Below are 17,339 nucleotides of genomic sequence, written 5' to 3'. Positions count from 1 at the left end.
TTTCAATTGCAATTTTTAAGTACATCAAATCTTTTTCATTGCTACTGAATATAAATAAAAAAACATATTTCAATCATAAATGTTTACCTTACGCTCGTTCCTACATGTATCTTGTCTCCTTCCGATGCTGTTAGCATGTTGTAAGACATTGATTATTGAGACATTCACTTTGGTTATATTTATTTTGATTTATTTGGTTGCTAGATATTTATTTCTACGTTTGTATCACTTAATTGAATAGGGTTAACTTATTACCTAAGTTTTTGAGCTTCATATAATTGTACAAACTATTAATTCAATTATTTTGCAGATTTTAAAAGAACACGATGTTTTTTGTTTGAAATTCAGTCAAATACTAAAAATTTGTGTAAGAAGGGTGCAAAACTACGTAAAATAAATAAAATTTAAATTACAAATGACCGTTACTGCAAGAATAATCCAGAAAACTACAAAATATGCGCTTTACTTCAAAATTGGACACAATATCCATCCATACTCAATCGAACCAATATGTACGAAACATAACAAGAAGGAAGATCAAAGTAAATTGGTGGGCAGATAATCTGTTTATTGAAAAACATCATCTCTATGTGTCCATCTGTGTTACGGTTGTTTAAGCAAAACAAATACACAAATAGCTCTATGAGAACGGCACAAAAAATATCCTTTGATCCTTCGAGTAATCTTGAAAATTACAATGATAATCCTTTAATTCTGAAAAACCATCAGAGGTCGAGAAATTTTTGTTTCTCTTTCTCATGTTATTCTCCTGCTTACGCTCATTATTCAAGTTGAAAGGAATGTAGAGCAAGCATTTAATATATTGAATGTAATTAGAGCTTATACTTTTTGTTAAGTAAAAAAATTAGCATAAGAATCGCATCAAAAAAGGATTTTCAACACCATAAGGAGACTCCACAATGCTTCAAAAAGGTGTGAATGAGAAAATTACTAAAATATTTGAAAATAATTAGATGGATCATCCCAGAAATTATTTCTCTTTGGATTTCTTAAATATTTGTATCATTTGAGTTGACTATAATGCACAATAGGAGTTTACTAATAATATCCATCTTCATTCAACTCAATACAATTATTTCATTCTCTATTATTATGTTCCATAAAAATAAAGTGAAACTATGGTGATTTTCCGAGAACATTTTTCAATTATAAGCAATACAGAATGAGACATTTTTTCTATTAAGCAATGCAAGTTGCTGTAAATTGCTTTTTCTGTAATGTATTACTTGGATTTTTATTGAGTAAAGAGCTTTGTTCTTATTTTTATAGTTGAGATGATTAAAATTCAAAGCATGTAATGTATCTCTGGAAGTTTCGCACTTCTGTAAAGCTAGATGTCAGGGTTGATTCAGTGTTTTGATAAAATTTGGTTTTATTTACTTATAAATTCACAATGATGTTTATTCTTTGGAGTTCATTAACAGACTGAATTTTCATATGATAAGGGGTTTTCAACTATGTACAATAAATATTATTCAAATCTCAAATGAACGTTAACATATACCTTATTTGCAGCTTTCGGCTCCTTTGTTCACAAAGGCTAAACTCTTCAAAATTCAATTTAAGTTCAGATTATGTTAACTCCCGACATCTTTTAGACACCAGCTCTGTAATATTTCATTAAGAAATGTGAAACATATATTACAGGCATAAAGTAATCTTTCATAAAAGTGTTCATACTTCCATTTTTTTGATCCTTCAGAAAAACTCTTCATTTTTCCATTTGTAAATGATGCAAAAATATTAAAATGAAGATGATTCTTTGAGGAATCCATTAGTGCTTCGCATATCACAATAAAAGTCACTCCGATGAATGAGAATAATGGGTGAGATACATACATATTTCCATTTGAAATCTCATCCTTTTATCTGTTAATGCTTCATTTTGTTTATCAAATCTTTTTCGCGATGATTCTGAGGTTATTATCATCATCTCCATTTTTCACTACATTCAGAAATGGTAAAGGTTTACAAAAGTTCACAAGCATTTATTTTTGTTTGCGACTAACAAGTATGCTTTTATGTAAATTAATGAAAATTTTATCGCATTTGCGAGATCACCCGAGTTTGTTTGGGGTTAATGACAAAAAATCATGAAAAAAGTATTCACGCATTAATGTCTCATCGCCATTTACATTTTGCTTTTTTTTTCTTCCTTTTGTCGACGCAGGCAGAATGAGAAATCTTTTCATTTATTCAAAACCTTTGCCATTAACTGACGTACAGAAAAAAAAGAAAGGATAGAAATTTGATAAAACAGATAGATAACGAATGATAATAAAACATGCACTTTGGAATATTAATATTGTGTACATATAGTGCGCAATGACTTGAATGAACCAAACTACCACAGCAGGTGTTATGCTGAAAAAAAGAGTTTTCTTTGAAGATATTTAAATATCTACTCTGTGGGGTTGTTAGGAAGTGATGTCATTTAAGAAATTATTTCAAACAGCACAATGTATTCATTAGGTTCTCTATGTCGCCGTATTTACGGTCATACTCAAAGAAGTTGACACCATGGATGATCCTCTTAATGGCGAGAAACGCAGTTCGGGGAACATAGATCTAAGAAACAAGTGTTGATCATATGAAAGGTAACCAAGAGAACACTAAGATGATTAGAACGCTGTCATTTTGATGGTGCCTCCCAAGTGGTTCCTTCCAAGCGATCTCTAACTGCATAGCGGATAGCTCTGTTTGTTCTTTATATTGTCCACTTGACTGATATCTGGATAAAGTTGATAATTTTCAATTTGACTGAGATCAACTCTTGACACAAATATGAATTGTATAAATTGAAGCTACTCGGTCACTTGTAAACGATCCGGGAACCTAGAATCCAAATCTGTCCGGCACCTACTCTTACTATACATCATTTCTAAACCAAATCTATTCAAAAGACACCAAAAAAATGTATTCGACCAACAAAATGTCACCATAAATCACCAGCAAAAAAGTATCGGAAGTGAATAATTAAATACGTTTGCATACCAAAAAACTGACAAATTAATTTGATTTGAGCATTATTCTCTTATCTCCGATTATTCACCAAAAAAAACTTATGTCTTTGACACTCTAACTCCCTCTTATTTTTTAAGTCTCAAACACATAACATTTAACAGCATAAACAGCAATCATTGAAATTAGCATATTCAACCCCTCGTTTAATGCTTCAACACTGTAAAAAAAGGCTTAATAAACTCTCACAATGAACTACCCTAAAAAATTGCTTTTTTTATATTTTTTTCGTATGTCTTATTTTTATTTTCATTCTCATCTCAATTTTTGGTATTATTAGCAACATATTTTTTGACCTAAATATAATATTCCATTCACAAAATTGGATCATGTTATGGAAATTAAGTTTACAAACTGAAAATAGAATGAGGAACGTAATAAATGGGAATTATTTTTAGGTTAGAACTAGTTCAAGAAGATTTAAAAGATTTTGGACACAGTTTCATTGAATTTTGATTGTATTTGGCAGTATTTGAAAGGATTCAGTATTGTTTTGCAAGGTTTCAATAGATTTAGCTAAACTTAAAAAGATCCAGTGAACAATTTAGTCATATCAAACAAGATCCAGTGAATATTTAACCAAAACAAACAAGATCCAGAAAATATCCGGCAAATCTGTTTAAAATTGACTAGAACAATGGCAACAGTAGCCAACAGATCAGCAATCATTGAAATTAAAACCAGGAAGTAATCAAAACACGAAACTGAGTCCAAAAGTATGAATTTAAAGGTTATTTCATCTACAATTTCTTAAACTTTATTCATCAATTAAAACTTTCTGCTTCATTCATTAATCAATTCAATTATTTTCATCTACAATTCACATCTATGTCTGCATTATAATCTACAAATTTTTTATATCAGATTTCTTCTTTATATTTTTTCATTATATGCTATTGCACAACATCACTGGGGACTTTTGCCTTACAATCAAAAAGATCATCAAATTCTTTATATATATATTATTTTCTACATTAAAAGTAAATCCTCTTTGCCATCACCATCACTATGTATCACGTCTAATTCAGCATGATAATTAAACTGACTCTGTATATTTACATAATATTTTTGTCAAAATACTTTGGCAATAAATGGCGATGAGTCAATTCGTTGTCTGGCAGTTGGCATCATAAATGATGAGGCATAATCGCCTGCTGTGATTCGTTGATGTTGCTGTTGCTGTAGTGATGTAAATGGATGCATATGGTGATTTAAGCCAACAATATGATGTGATGATGATGTTGATGATGGTGATAATGGATGTGATGTTTGTGGATATGATGATCCTCCATTATTGCTACTGCTGTTATTATTATTATTATTGTTATTATTGTTAGTGCTACTTGAATTTTGATTTTTACGTGATCTACTACTTGATGTATGAATGTCGTGCAATTTCCTCATGTGCTTCTTCAAATCAAAATTCCGACAAAATCCTTTTGCGCATATTTTACACTGTGGAAATACTTTATTGATTAATATCTCATTAACATACAAGAATGTACTATTGAGTACGGTAGTAACTTACTTGAAATGGCTTTTTGTCATTATGCGTGTGCATATGAAAGGTTAAATTATAGACTTGATGAAATGCTTTATGACAAATCTGTGAATATAGAAAATTGAAAAAATATAGAAATCACATCCAGATGCTAATTTTGATTATGTGTCGTACCAACCTGACATTTGTATGCTTTTTCACCACTGTGTGTCAATTTATGATTCTTATAGTTCCCCTTTTGATGAAATCCTTTACCGCAGAACTATAAATTCAAAATAAAGTCTAATGTTAGTCAGTTACAGACAATTTAGGGAGGTTTGAGTTTACAGTCTATTTACAACAATAGAAATTGAATAAAATTTAAGTACCTCGCAGCAATAAGGTTTATATCCTTGATGTATTCTCGTGTGGGTGTTGAGGGTCGATGAGCGATTAAACGCCTTCCCACATGTTTGACATTTGTGTGGTTTATCGGATGTATGGATGATTTTATGACGACATAATGTTGATGCTTGCCTAAAGCCCTTTCCGCATACTTTACAAATAAACGGACGAGCTCCAGTATGTACAGGCATGTGTCTCGTTAAATTATAATGTGCATTAAATATTTTACCACATTCAGGACATGCAAATGTTTTCTGTTTCCCATTCGTTGTATTATTTGATGACGATGATGTTGTTGACGATGAAACGGCACCAATTGTTGTCGATGCTGTTTGTACGTGACTATTTGATGATATTAATTTCTTATCAGCAGGACTCTCATATACTCCTTTTCTCATTGACTTTCCATGCGACATTGATGTTGATGATGATGTTGAAGATGAAATTTTCTCATGATTACTCTCACGTTTAATGGCTGCGTGATGGCTTTGATTGTGATACGATTGAATCGCTAGATTTGATAATTGGGTAAGTGATGTGGAAACGCTATTGGGACTAGACGCAGCAGCATTTGACAAAAGATTAACGGATGTTGTGTGTTGTGTAAGGGCGGCATACTGAGCGGCAGCACACATAAGTTGATTTGGATAATACAGTAATGGATATTGTGAGAGAAAATCTTGTGGACGATTAACAAATTGATGAACGGATGATGCATTTGGTACGTATTTCTTAAATGCTGAATCGTATGAGACATTCTTCTCCATTGATTCCATTTTAAAGTGTTTTCTATCCTTTGAACTTTTTGGACTCTTCTCTGGTTCCATAATTTTCTCAATTGAGAATTTCAGAATACATCCAGAACTCGGAGTTGTCTTTATTTGACTACTTTCTGAATCATTTGTTTCGTGATCCAACAACGATGGCGATGAAGCAGGTGATGGAGACGATGACGACGATGACATTGTTGTGATATTCAAATCCTCTGAATCTTCTGAATTCAAATCAGGATTATATCGATCACTATTTGCTGATTCCATTGTTGGACTATTTGGAATCTTTGAATTAATTGGTAAATCTGGTGATATGCTACACATCATTTGCATTCCGCGAGGGCTCTGTAATTAAACAAATAATAAAATTTGATTAAAACTCTTTACTGGATCTAAATATTATCAGCATGAAGCTCAGTAATAATAGAATTATATTCATTGAATAATTGGACAGCTATAAATATTTATAGAAATCATGAGAATCATCAACATATAACAACATGAAATATGATTGATAATCATCCATGCAGAAGTAATCAAGAATGATTTCAAAAGGTACTCCTTTTATTAATTAAACACGCTCTGATTAATTCCAATTCTTTTGATCATCACAGAAATCAATAAACACTCAAAAGTGTTTACTCCTCTTTCATTATTTCAAACTTATAAAGACAAGCACATAAGGATTGTTGTGTACTATTGATCAACTCAATATACAACCCCTTAAATAATATTCATCATTAATAAGCGAGAATAAAAACACAACATCGTGCAATAATACATGACAAAGGAATGCAATTCAAGCATATAAAAACAGATTGGTTTTGCCCACTTTATATCACAAAAGTCATACAATTTTTTTATGTCCTTTGATGTAAATTGGTTTGGTTCTTTTCATAACGCAAACCGCGATTCTGTCAATTGAACTTTTTGTAAGGATTTCGAATCGAGGGGAATTTTGTCAATATTTCAAGTATGAAAATATTTTGATTGTTAAAACAATGAACATAGAGGAACATTTGGGTCAAGAAGACTGTCACTTTAACTACATTGCACAACCCAGCCTGTAGAGCTGCAGGCTTATCATACATTTCCGAAATTAAGTTAGAATTTGATCAACATCAATATAAATTCATATTATTTAGATAATTTAAAGGAATTACACATACAAAGTACACCATGATGATGATTTAGACACAAGAAACTTCCACTTTATCAAAAATTTTGTTGATTGTCTGTTTCCTTCTCTCGAAAAGTGTCACTCGAGTTTAATTTAAAGTTTCAGATTAAGGAGTGCAGTTTATTGCGTATAGAAAATTATATTAACAGCACACTTAGTTTACACTTAAGATCAATCTTATGTGATGAGCACTTTATAAAAAAATTATTTATTTTATTTAACAATACTCGACTTGTTCTGTCTGTATACGACTGTAACGTTTCATAGTTGAATAATATCTGAATTCATATTTATTTTTTCTGTTGTACACATCGACGCATCTTCCATGTCTTCTTCCCTTCTCGTTTCGTGATTGTATATAAGAGTGAAAAAATGGCAACGCCCACTTCTACAAAAATGTATATACTGACAGTCGTATAGTATAGCAGCCAAAAAGCTGTCGGGGCAGAAGACACAAAGACTTATACACAGACGTTCATTTATGATTTAAAATGTGTGCATAGCACATGATAAATAGAGAACATTTTGCTAATGCTTGCGCTGCTGTTGCCTGAACTGTTTCTTACTACTTGTTTGTTGTCCGTTTTGATGGATAGCAACAAAATGTACATTACATAAGTGGATGAATGTAGAAAGAGAGAGGAAAAAGAGGAAAGATATGAAGAAAGATAGATGAAATATGAATGAGAAAAGTATATAAGAGCATCAAATGATGATGATGAACAATGAGATGTGAAGATCAGACGTAAGGACATTTGCCATCATCAATATGATGAATGTGATATAAAAAGCACAAAACAAGATTTTATTTCCATTTCTAAAGCAATTTTATTTGCTTAAAGTGAACTTCAATCTTTTTTTCGCTCTTTTTTTTTCATTCTCTGTTGATTTTTAGAATTCATGTCCATGATTCTGTATTTATATAAAGCATTGAGGAGCTTTTGAATAATTGATTGGATTCTCCCTTTTTGGCTATTCTTTTTCATTAATTTACCTTCTGAGTTGAACAAATTTAATTTATTTGAAGTTTATGCAAATGAATTAAAGTATCTGGTTGGATAGTTGAACTTAAAGAACTTATTGATGGCATTTTATGATTATTTTAGCATTTTAAAGCTCAGCTTTCCTTTCTTTTGTTATTGTGGCTGGGTGTAAATGTAATTAGGAACTTCTTACGGATTTTATTTGTTTGCAATGATGTTTATTCTTTGGAATTCAAAAACAAACTGAACTTTTGTATGAAAAGGGGCTTTCAACTATGTACAATAAATATTATTCAAATCTCAAATGAACGTTATAACATTTTGTAGTTTTATTGATGGCAACATGATGACTTTAGATAAAAATGTCATCAAAATTGTTATTCGGATCTGATTAAATCCTTGTAATTCTATGTTTGTGTACTATGGTTCAATCAAGACCAACTCTTTAAACTATACAACAATAGAAATTAGAAATGTGGCGCAGTAAAGCATCAGCACAACATCCATAAACCACATCAACATAATTTTAAACTTATTACCAACTTATTACCCATAATCTGATCATAAACGCCGAACAAATACAATGCAAAATCACACAAACTGCAGACTAAATATCCTTAAAAACCTATAATTGAATAATTTTCTCGGTAAACTCCAATAATCGATTGAAAAAGTTCAATAGAATCTAAAAATGAAAGAAAAAATCACAACAAATGTTGCGGTTCCATTGTGATTAACAAATTATTCGTAATCCTCAAAATATTAATGTTCCAATTTTTTCGTTCCGAAAAAGGAAAAAGAGGAATTGTTGGAGTAAAAAATATGGTCCGAAAATATGAAAGAGGAGAAAAAAAATTTTGGCAAACAAATTAAAATCAATAACTTAATCACCATTTATCGGATTATCGGTCTACATGAATCTCTTTGTGTCAGTGCTTCTGTATTCCGCTTCAAAACTAGAACATGAACATGAACATGGATTGCTTGACGTGAGGAAGCATGTAAGAAATTAGTGTTTTTCCCATGTTTAACGAAATGGATCCTTTGTTGGATGAAAATATATTCTACAGAAGTCCTTTCAATATATCCAAAACAATTTCAACTCGAGTTAAAGATTTAAAGATTATTACCGACATGGAAACAACAAGACTTACAAATGTTTTTGGATTCTATTATCTAATTTTACGCTCCATTCTATCTTGTTCATCGAAAATACTTTTTTCTATGTACTCCTGAACATTAGTTCTCACAACTATTATTGGCATTATCGGTCTTTATCTCTCTGATTCTTTTGGTTACTTTTCTAATTCTTTTATTTTCTTCTCTGAACCCGAAAAATGACAGATTTTTCAGCATTCTAGACTAGAAAGACGTAAATTTTTTGCATTCTTTCAATCGCTTTATTGAAATTTTTCATTCAGTCATAAATTCCATTTTTTAGGTTTTTTAGTTCCTTAAAGCTGAATTATTAGGAACTCCTCTGATTCTTCTGTACTTTCTTATATCCACATTAAGATCTCAAATTTCATAATTTCTTTACTTTTGCATATGTTTCTTAGATTTACATGCATCGGCACGAGCCATACGGAAGGAATGTCTTTCACAAATTATAAATAAAAATCAGTTAAGCAATTTGCAGGAAAGAATAATTAACAGGAAGTAAAACACACGCGCGTCTTTTCAATTATTCCACCCTATAAAGTACAGAAACAGCAACGAATGCAATGAAATTTGATGTGATGATTATTATGTGATGTTGAAGGCAGCAAAAAATCTGTTTCCGGTCCTTTTCAATTCCATCTGATATTACTTCCAAATGATATGAATGAATTTTGATGATTGTTCATTGCACATTGTAATTATTCTTCCTTTCCACTACTTAATGCTGCTTTTCGATATGAACATGCAGTCAGCAACAACGGTAAAAAAGTCTAAAGAAATCTGAAATTACAATTTATTCACCTTCCCTACTGTATACAGGCATAAGAATAGTTGGTTAGCTATTTCGTCGTCTGCATTTGAAACGAAAGGAAAAGTCTTTAAGTGAGTGAGGAAGGAGAACAAGGCTTTGTTTGCTCATCGGCACAAAAGACTCTTGAAAAGATGTCTTATACAAAAAGTACTTCCATACATCAACCCGCCGCTATAAAAATCATGTTCGTTTCTAGATACTTTTTAAAATGTGCAATGTTCTGCTGACTAAAAGAACGATGTCTGTTATCACACGAATTAATCTCTGCTGAATACTTTATTACTCAAAAGAGATTTGAAAATTGGGGCACATTAAGTTGTTCACTGTCTTTCATTGTAGAAAATGCCTTTTTGGATTATTTATCAAGTTGTCTGATATTGAAGATAAGACACGACAAGAAATCGATTAATGCCTGAATAAGGTATATACACAACAATAAAGAAATCCATTTTAATGCCGTGAAGAATTTTAATTTTTATTCACGGTTCCTTCCCTCAATTTCCATTTAGTACTGTACTTTTAATTATGTTGTACAACTCATTTCATCAACCCCTATAACAAGTCCTATTTGCATACCTCATAGATCCTTGCATTTTTCGCAGCTAACAATATAAATTTTAAAGAATAAAAAAGGAAATCAGATAAGCAGTTTACTTGAAGTGGAACGAAAAAAGCAAACAAATTAAATTTTTTTTTTATTCCTTCTCGTTCATTATTATAGTTTGCACTCAAATGCACATTTATGCAGCGATCAAAACCGTACTGTTAACAGTTTGATTTATTTTAAATGCAGCGATTTATTTGCTGTTAGATTCCATCCAACTACCCTCGATGAAGTTTTTAAATGGTTTCTTTTTGTGGAAAATAAAATTGAATAGATACAGCATGTAGCATTATATATGCTCACAAAATTGGGCAAATATTTGCTAAAAATAATTGGTCTCGATAAACAACAGATCTTCTCTCTTTTCAACACCCTTGAGCGATAGAATCCCGAAAAAAACATAATATTGTGGATGAATGAAGGAAGTTTATCATAAGCGATTAACGAAAAAAAATGAAAGAAATTGTGTGTTTGTTCTTTAACGAATGAGTGAATGGAAATCTCAAAGGAGCATGAGGTATGATACAATTTTGTTATTATCATGAGATAGTGGAAGCGCATTTTTGGGGTTACATAAGGAGGTTATTGACATATTTGCTGAATTTGCAAACCTTTAATTTCAAATCACCAACAAACAGCTACGAATATATAGAATTTGAATCTAACGTATTTTTTTAATTCAAATTTTAAAACCGTATAATTTCCTAAATTTCATAGTTGTAGTCCCTTAGTTTCAGAACTTTCATTCGACAGAAAAACAACAATTTTAGTAAAATCGAGAGAAAAATATTTGATTCCTCAATAATTACCTTCGCTTAAACAAACTGTTAAACTTAAAACATCTATTTCACATGCTAACAAAACTTCTATGGATTCAGTCAAAAAAAGAGAAAATTTCATCGCACATCAACTCACAATTAAAATTCTTTAGAATTTCACGCTACAAATGAAAAGACTCATGAGACAGTTTATAACAAACTCCAACATCATTAACAGCGACACTACTAATGATGCTTTTAATAATTTATCAACCTTAATTTTCTCATCACCAAAATGTAAGGTTCACTTTTCGACACCAATTATTTTTATCTCAGATTGTAATGAAGACTTTAATTCTTTCTTTAAGTAGTTAGTTGATGATATCGGGATGTGATTTGTAATGAAGACCAATGAAGACAATTAGTAATATCAGGAAAATGATTACTTTGTTCCTGATAGAAATTATTATCCACTCAAGAAGTTCATAATCCAATTTCCTTATGTCAACATGGGAAAATCACAGAAAAGAATGAGGAAAATTACAGATCAGAAGGAAGGAAAAATTGTGAGGGGTTGGAAGTAGAATAAAAGCAAAGGAAAAGTGATGAGATGATGCAATTTATTCTCAATGTGGTTCTTCATCTTGTCAATGACACTATCTTAATAAAAAAAGAAAATAAAAGCAAAGGGATTGATTGAATAAGAAGCATTAACACCCCCACAACATGCACTTAACCTTTTTCTCACATTAAGCAGCATAAAATAGCAAAGAGACATCATTCAACCATAAATTGCTACCGAACATGTTAATCACTTTCAAATATAGACGAAACGCAAGGATGTGATGTATTCATATTTATTGGTGAGGTCGGAAGGCAGGCAGGAAAAATCGAGCGACGGCGTGACACACGCGCCTGATTATTTACTGAACAGTTTAAAAATTTAAAAAAATAGAATCGCATTTAAAATTGATTGTTGGCCAAAAGAACTTAAGAATTGAGCATTTGATTGAGACATCAAAAACAGTCCATAAAACAATTTCCGCATTTGTTATTTGATTCCCAGAAATGACAAGAAACAAATTTTCATTGCTGAATCTCATTACAAAAGCAATTGATTTAGTCTGCAAATATTTGCATTGCAATTCAGAATTATGATATATTTGGATTATGAATTAAATGACAATTTTTATTTCTATTAACAAGCTTAAAGTTATTGCTAAAGAGTTTCATGTCTATGAAAAATAAATAAAAGGAACTGAATTGAAAGAATTCGGAAGGGTGGAAAATCAAACATTTTTGACAGCATAAATTTGATCTCATAATGCTAATAACATGTTTATGAATTGCTATGAATCAATTTGTCATTGGAACGGGATTTTCAGAGATTATTAATGCGGAGAATTAGTTTGTGGATTGATTTTTGTGTCGTTAATGAGTTTTAGGATGCATGGGAAGAGACATCATATTTTAAAGACTTAATCCTTTTATCAAGAATCTCAACGAGCCAAACCTCTTTAAAAAAATGTACACAATTCGAAAAATTTAATCCAGAAGCCATAGAACACCCGCTCTCAATAAAATAACATCCATACCATCATCAACCTAATCGTTTGCTCAATATTCATTGTCCCAATTTATCTGAATACACAAAAAAAAAAATTCAAACTCCTGTTCATTCAACAGCATTCACCATCTGATCTCTATTTGATTATCACATAGAACATTTCCTTTCTTCCACCAATGCTCTCATGTTTACATAAAATATTTATGAACTTTCACGTGAATGAATCTCAATCCACATCATAAAATGATTTAAAGTGATGTCAGGAATTATTTTTTCGTGTGTGAATTGTTAAAAAAATGTCAAAAGCAGATTTTTATGATGTGCTATATATTTTATATTCCATGCATGAACACAAAAAATATGTGGTGATAAATAATTGGTGGTGTAAATTTAACAGAATTTATTTGCTGACCATTTTGAAAAAAGTTTTACAATACTTATTCAATATTGGGTCATAAAGAGGAGAATAAAAGATGGAATGGAATGAGTTGGTTGGAAGAGAATTTTAAATTAAAAAGCTGTTGAAGCTTTGTTTGGACTTTCATTGTTAAAGATTAAGTATTCAATATGTAAATTTAATGGATGTTAAGTGGTCAGCAGGGTGAATAAGTTGATAAAACTGTTTTAACAAGTCAGAGATATACTTATTGGGTCATAAGCTTGCTATTTTTTCAATTTTTCAAGCGAATTTCTATATATTTTGAATTTTATTTATCCTTACGGATTTTATTTGTTTACAATGATGTTTATTCTTTGGAATTTAAAACAGACTGGACTTTTGTGTGAAAAGGGGGTTTTAACTATGCACAATAGATATTATTCAAATTTCAAATGAACGTTATAACAATTTTGGATTGAAAAAGGCAAACTTTTACCAAAAAAATCTAAATTTAACTCATTTTAGTAAAATCTGAGTTACAATCTGTACAAATTAGGGCCCGACACCAACCCACTAAATCACAAGCTAACAAACCATTATTTAACTCATGTCAAATTAGCTTCCAAAATTTAACCGAACCAAATAAACATTAACTTTGACAAATAACACAAAATGCAGCATTGTCGGTGTATTATTTTTTTGGTTACAAAAGGCATCAATCAATTCACATTGCCCAAGGCGGTAGGCGTGAATCGAGCAAGAAATAAAAAGTTTCAAATTTCAATTGTTATAAAAATGTTCAATTGCTGTAAAAATCATCAACTGCCCTCAATATTCCATGTCATGTACATAAAATTTTTTGGAAACACTTAATCAACTAAATGAAATCAAAATATTTTTCTATACTCAAGGACTTTCATTTCCTTTTTGCTATAGAAATTATTTGCAACAATATGAGATACTTTATGCTGTATCTAAAAAGGGAAATTCTAATTATATTGCTGCAAAAAGAATAAAAATTCTGCTCTAATTGCACAACATGAATGTAGTGTGTGCCTATTTTTATGTATATATGCCTCTGGTTGTAATGTAACTGATGAATACAGCTGCTCTCTTCAGTTCCTTTTACCATCATTAAAATTGTAAACGTAAAAAAACAGCAGCAGCACATAGATTTTATATAAAGAGGAATTGAATGAAGGGAAGTTTGCCAAAGAGAAGCAGTCTTTGTTCATTTTTTTTAAAAAACGCATGTAATAATAAAATGTACATTTAGATGGTGAGTGAGACTCAATGATTGCAACATGGATGGCTCATGTTGTTAAAAAAATGGTACTCAGCAGTTGTATGAACTTAGGGGTAATGTAAGGATACAGTTTAGATTTAATCAAATATAAGACAATCTGCCCTCATTCCAGACCTGGATTATTTGCACTATTGGAAGCCATCGAATGTTTCAAATTAATTCATTGCTCACTAAATGTTTATGTCGAATAAAAAGTTCATGAGGGTCTTTTTTGCTCCTAGCTGTCACTTTAAAGGACGACATGGAGTTTCAATTGCACTACTTTTTATCAGCACAGATTTACATTCAGTTGAAACTCTCAGAATGAAAAAATACCTTTTCATGTCCTCACAATTCACATTTCATTTCAAAATCACGTACGAGCGTCAATTGAGGTTTTTCCTTTTCTTCGTTTCCATTTCAGTCAACAAAATAAAGAAACTTAAGAGCACATCGTTAATTAGAATAGAGAAATGAGCGTTTTTAAAAATAATGAAAAAATGAGCTTTGTGCTTGTTATTCACTTTGAATTTTATGCAATGTTTTTCAAATAATCACACAGATGATTGCTTACTAATGGCTGCTGATAAATTTGACATTCAAATGCATTTCATGGAAAATGAGCAAAAATTAATTTGATGTGAATTTTTATTTGAGGATAACATATTGAAATGTTTTTGGATAGTGTGAAGGGTTTTTTGAAACTATTAAGGATCGAACTTGTGAATACAAAATTTTCGTTTTCAATTGCATGGTTTGTTTTTCAATTCTGATATTAACTCCAGGGTTTCATACAGTTTAATTCCAAGATTAAAATTTCTAGATCTTTTAATATTAGAATTGAACTTATAAACTTAATCTATTTGTCTAATAAAACATTCAAATTGTTAAAATACAGAAAAATTCATTTTCATTATCCTAACCTGGAGAAATCTCATTAGACCTTACTTTTTGGCTGATTTCAAATTAATTTTTCTTATTTTGCCGACGATATACCTTCAAATTCTAACCCTAGAATATATAGAACTGATTTAAGAATTATTCAGTTCTTGCTCAACACAGTAACTACACTTTTTCAAATTTTTGAAAGATTTTTGATTAGGTGATAAAAGAAAAGTTTACTTAAGAGCGATTCCATGAGTAAACGTAACTGAAAAAATTTTAGTACAAAACTTAAGTTATGCATTTTTAGTTAATTTTTGAAACACATATAGGATTTTTTTTCTATTTTAAATGTGTTTTTAGTGTTTAAAGATCTTAACATAGCTTAATTATGGCAAAAAATGTGTTTTAGTCAATTTCAAATTCTATTTATCACCAAAAATTACAAATTTTGCTTAAGGGTAAATCTCCGTAAGAATTTTCTATCAAAAAACTGTGTTTTTTGTGAAAATTTCAAAAACTGGTTAATTTTTCTAGCTTTTTATACTCTTATATGGTAGAAAAAGTTAATTAAGATAGTTTTTCGAATAATCCAGCTTTGTAAATGCTTTAATTAATGATTTATTTCGATTTGAAGAGCGTCTGATTGTCAACTTTACCAAAAGTCGATATTTTTATTTTCGATTTTTTTCTTCAAATATGAATTTTAAAGCTTAAAAAAGATACACAAAAGGTTTTCGCTCCTCTAAGCTTTCGTTATGTGCTTTTATTTAGTAAAAAAGATGTTTAATTAAGGAGATATTTACAAAAATCGTGTCAGAATGTCAACTTTTTGACACATTATTGCAAAACAAAATGTGGTTTAAAACATAAATTTCAGTTAAAATTTGTCTACAAACAAAATAAATTTATTTAAATAGTACTTTTAAAGATCAAATTTTAATCCTAGATCTATGACAAACAATTCTTAGTCGATTTAGAAAATTTTTAGTCAATTTTTGCAGTTCCCTTTTTACGGAGATTTACCCTTAAACGGAATATAAGTTTAATTCAAAAATTAACACAAAATTTAAATTTACTTTTAAATTCTCTAATTTCTCATTATTTAGAAGTTTAGGAGTGTTGGCACTTTCAAAAACATTTAATTTTATCCACAAAATTGAATTTTTTGAAACTAAACTCTTACAAAGCAAACTTGATCTAAAATTTAAAAACAATTATTTTAAAAGACTTCTTCAATTTTTTGACACAATATGATTCAATTTTTGTTAAAAATAAATGAAAATGATCAGCACTTAACATTTATTTGAATCAAATAATACTCACAATTTACGAATAGTTCACTAAAGTTTTCTAAAAAAGTTCCATATTGATCCACAAAAGGAAATTCATTTAAATCTAATTTTAACTCGATATTTTGATTTTAAACAATATTTTTCAATTCCATAAACTTTTCGTAGTTCTTCTGACTTTTTTCTAATTTTTTTGAGCAATTTTTCTATTATTTTCTGGATTATTTCTTATTAATAGTCACACAATTATTTTCCATTAATAGCAATATCCAACACTTTTCTTTACACTTTATAAAGCTTTCACATAACGCAAGTAAATTCAATTAAAATGCCATTGTATAACATCACTAGCGAGTAAACAAATTCAAACTGAATGCTTATTTGATGTTCCGCAGCCTTTTTTCCGCAGAATCAAAAGCACAATTGAAAAAAAAAATTTCTATTTACTTTCGCTCTTTTTTGCTCCCTCGAATCCTCAAACATTACTCTCAATACACTCGTGCAATGTGCCGAGTATATTTTTATATTATATTTTCTTTTCTGAATGAAAGGGCGAACTATTCAAGTTTGTTGATATTACACAGGCTTGTTGTATAGTCCTTGTGATTCCCCTACACTTTACATTCTCGACAACAGCCATTTTTGTTCATGCTGCTCATATATTATGTAAATCAACATACACTGATGAAAATTTTTGCGGTAATCTATACCATTCGCTTATGTCTTATGCCTTGATC

The 17,339-nt window shown here is 30.2% G+C and overlaps 1 protein-coding gene across 3 annotated transcripts; it reads right to left on the bottom strand.

The window, feature by feature from the left end:
* Positions 1-3,374: 3,374 nt before the first annotated feature.
* Positions 3,375-16,944, bottom strand: erm (earmuff). 3 transcript variants are annotated; one of them, XM_070644419.1, is made up of 5 exons: positions 16,637-16,944; positions 4,912-6,045; positions 4,722-4,805; positions 4,571-4,648; positions 3,375-4,497 (listed from the first exon to the last, which is right to left on the bottom strand). In XM_070644419.1, the coding sequence occupies exons 2-5, from the start codon at positions 6,031-6,033 to the stop codon at positions 4,114-4,116; spliced, it is 1,668 nt and encodes a 555-aa protein (XP_070500520.1). In that variant the 5' UTR covers positions 6,034-6,045; positions 16,637-16,944; the 3' UTR covers positions 3,375-4,113. The 3 variants fall into 3 exon arrangements, with proteins under 3 accessions (XP_070500520.1, XP_070500519.1, XP_070500521.1); XM_070644418.1 differs by lacking the exon at positions 16,637-16,944 and adding an exon at positions 6,870-7,102; XM_070644420.1 differs by lacking the exon at positions 16,637-16,944 and adding an exon at positions 6,870-7,105 and having other exon boundaries at positions 4,334-4,508.
* Positions 16,945-17,339: the final 395 nt, after the last annotated feature.

This window comes from Chironomus tepperi, unplaced genomic scaffold (genome assembly GCF_022539635.2).
Source record: "Chironomus tepperi strain 1889 unplaced genomic scaffold, CSIRO-AGI_Ctep_v1 contig_337, whole genome shotgun sequence".
Lineage (NCBI taxonomy): Eukaryota > Metazoa > Arthropoda > Insecta > Diptera > Chironomidae > Chironomus > Chironomus tepperi.
This window is presented reverse-complemented; position numbering and strand designations above follow the sequence as displayed.